Below are 2,735 nucleotides of genomic sequence, written 5' to 3' on the forward strand. Positions count from 1 at the left end.
GATATTCTAAGTGTGACTTGAGGATACACAACACGAGGAACAAGCTGAACATCCTTTTTTGGAATCCTAGATGATGGCTGTATTTTTGACAGAGAGCATACATTCCACACGTACGAAATAGGCAAAATAGAAATTCAGAGAGACAGATAGAGGACAGGTAGCTAAGCAAAATCTCCTCCTTTCCTATTCCTTTATTCCCCCAGGTCTGATCACTGAAGAGGTAACTCTCCTGCTGAAATTGTCCGGTTACCGCGAGGAGGGCAGGGGGTGTCGGGGGTGGAGGTGCATCTCACGGATCTGCCTCCAGCACGTTCCCCTCTTCTTGCCCCGAGACCAGGGGTGACCGGGTGCTCACAGGCTCCTCTCAGGCTGTAGCCCCAGAGTGGTGACAGCTCACTCCCAAGCAGGGACTTGGGCACAAAGACGTCACCCCCGGTCCGCGGATTAGGCGGGAGTGGGGCGGGCGGGGCCGGGCCCCAGCGCTCTCCCCCCGCGGCGGGGCCGCGTCTTCCTTCCCGACCCGGGAGCGACCCGCATGTCCGGGGATTTCCCTGCCCCAGGCTGCCAGCTTCTGTCCCATCAGGATAAAAGGGGTTCCCTGGGTTCGGGGAGCCACAGAGTCCGATCCGCCAGCCCAACAGCCGCAGACTGAGACCCTCCGAGCTGAGCCCCATGGCCCGCACCGCGACCCCCGCCGCCCCCCGGCTCCTCCGCGCCGCGCTGCTGCTCCTGCTCCTGGTGGCCGCCGGCCGGCGCGCAGCAGGTGAGACGCGGCGCCCGGCATCGCCGGGGCGGGGGGGCGGGGGGCTGGGCGCCCATCCCCGGACGGCCCCCTAACCGAGTCTGCTCTCTCCGCAGGGGCGCCCGTGGTCACCGAACTGCGCTGCCACTGCTTGCAGACCGTGCAGGGAATTCACTTCAAGAACATCCAGAACGTGGAGGTGACGGCCCCGGGACCCCACTGTGGCCAAACGGAAGTCATGTAAGTGCCGCCGCTGCTGCGGTCCTTGTCACCGCTACCCTCCCTGTCCGCCCACCCTGACCCCCAGCCCCATCTCCGGCCTCACGTGGATTCTCCCCTCTCTCTGCAGAGCCACTCTCAAGAATGGCCAGGAAGCTTGTCTCAACCCCGAAGCCCCCTTGGTTAAGAAAATAGTCGACAAGATGCTTAACAAGTGAGTTACGGTTTCTTATTCACACGTGTGACTAGGGTCATTCTGCCTCCTTAAAACTGTATCAGAGAAACCCAGGGTTTAGCTGAAGGAATGGAAAATCATTATTTCACGATTAAATTTGTCATTAAGATCATTAATCTGCTCTGATGCCAGGATATTTTCAGTGCCTTCCATCCTGGCCCCTGACTCTATCCCAATTCAGATGAATGCAGTTTAAGCTGCTTTCATTAAAATTCTCACTGCGGTTGGCCAGTTATGCTAAAAAAAACTGTATAAAAAACACAGGCACACCCCCCTCCCTACCCCCAACACATACACCTGCTCCAGTTCTTTCTGGGCTTCACACCTGAAAAGCAGAACCCTCGTTTTCTGCAACATAAGCCCTTAAAGCTTAGTGGTAAAGAGCAGGGACTTTGCAGCCAGTTGGTATTGGGTACAAATTTGGGTTCCACCACCTATTAGCCATATGACTCAAGGACAATTATTTGGTTTATCTAAGACTTAGTATAACAGGGAAAACAATAGCAGCTACGCATGGGTTTACTGTGAGGCTTAAGCGAGGCCCAGTGTGACAGGTAGAGAGTAATGGTTCTAGCCATTTGTAGCCAACACTGCAGTGGAGACCACAGACCCTACCCCATTCCTGAATAAGAATATCCAATAGCCTAGAGGTCTCTGCCACACAGCATAGCAGGTGCCAGGCTGGGAAGACTGGATTCAGAAATCTGGGGAGCAGGATAGGAGAAGACTGTCGTGCAGCCAGTTTTCTGGAAGAGCTCCTAAGAAAATCCTTTTCTCATTTACAGAGGCAGCTCCAGCTGACCAGCGGCAAGAAGAAAGCCCCATGATGGCTGTTCCCAAAGTAGGCCCTGCCCTTACAGGAATCAAAGAGGGAAAGGAGAAATCATCGGTACCTGGGGCCACCTGGACTGGACTTGATATGTTTGAACATCTCTTGGGAGGATTCTTCCACTTATTTATTTATTTATTAATTTATGTGTTGGCTAGTTTTCAAAGACTCTAGGTTAATATTTACATGTAAAATAATTAAGGATGTAATGATTGAATCTACTTGTGCACTGGATTATTATTTTTATTATTTATTTTTTGAAAAAAATCAAATCAATTGTCTTGGTTCTTATTTAATTTGAAGTAGAAGATTTGCAAATATTCTCCAGTCATTAAACTGATATTTCTGGGGAGCCCACAGCTTGCCAGCCCCTGTGATAGAGGCTGCTGGATCCAAATGAATAGTGAGGTCATTGTCACCATGGGAGAATGTATGTGTACAGCTATTTTTGTAAATGTTTAAAAGAATGTTAATTGTTATTTACTGAAACGATTTCACAGTTTGTGGTCAACATTTCTCTTGTTGAAGCTTTAAGAACTACAATGTTCCAAATATCCTTTGGACATTTTATGTCTTTCTTGTAAGGCATAGTGCCTTGTTTAATGTTAACTATGCAGTGCTTTTCTGTGTCTTAGAAAAGAGAAGTTTAAAAATTTATTGATATTTTTACAAAGAATGTGAAAATAAAGTATTTCAAACTAAACAATGTT

General features: G+C 49.6%; 1 protein-coding gene across 1 annotated transcript; it reads left to right on the plus strand.

The window, feature by feature from the left end:
- Window positions 1-638: 638 nt before the first annotated feature.
- On the plus strand, window positions 639-2,378 carry LOC102538005 (growth-regulated protein homolog). The gene is made up of 4 exons (XM_072973301.1): window positions 639-763; window positions 859-982; window positions 1,092-1,175; window positions 1,982-2,378. Exons 1-4 carry the CDS (start codon window positions 673-675, stop codon window positions 1,995-1,997), a joined length of 315 nt encoding a protein of 104 aa, XP_072829402.1. The 5' UTR covers window positions 639-672; the 3' UTR covers window positions 1,998-2,378.
- Window positions 2,379-2,735: the final 357 nt, after the last annotated feature.

The sequence above is a fragment of the Vicugna pacos genome, chromosome 2 (assembly GCF_048564905.1).
Source record: "Vicugna pacos chromosome 2, VicPac4, whole genome shotgun sequence".
Classification (NCBI taxonomy): Eukaryota; Metazoa; Chordata; class Mammalia; order Artiodactyla; family Camelidae; genus Vicugna; species Vicugna pacos.

Excerpts from the sequence above, each read along its gene's own strand:
- LOC102538005 (XM_072973301.1), top strand. The coding sequence starts at position 673 with ATGGCCCGCACCGCGACCCCCGCCGCCCCCCGGCTCCTCCGCGCCGCG. Across the intron at positions 764-858 it reads CGCCGGCCGGCGCGCAGCAG|GGGCGCCCGTGGTCACCGAA; the intron begins GTGAGACGCGGC and ends CTCTCTCCGCAG. Across the intron at positions 983-1,091 it reads TGTGGCCAAACGGAAGTCAT|AGCCACTCTCAAGAATGGCC; the intron begins GTAAGTGCCGCC and ends CTCTCTCTGCAG.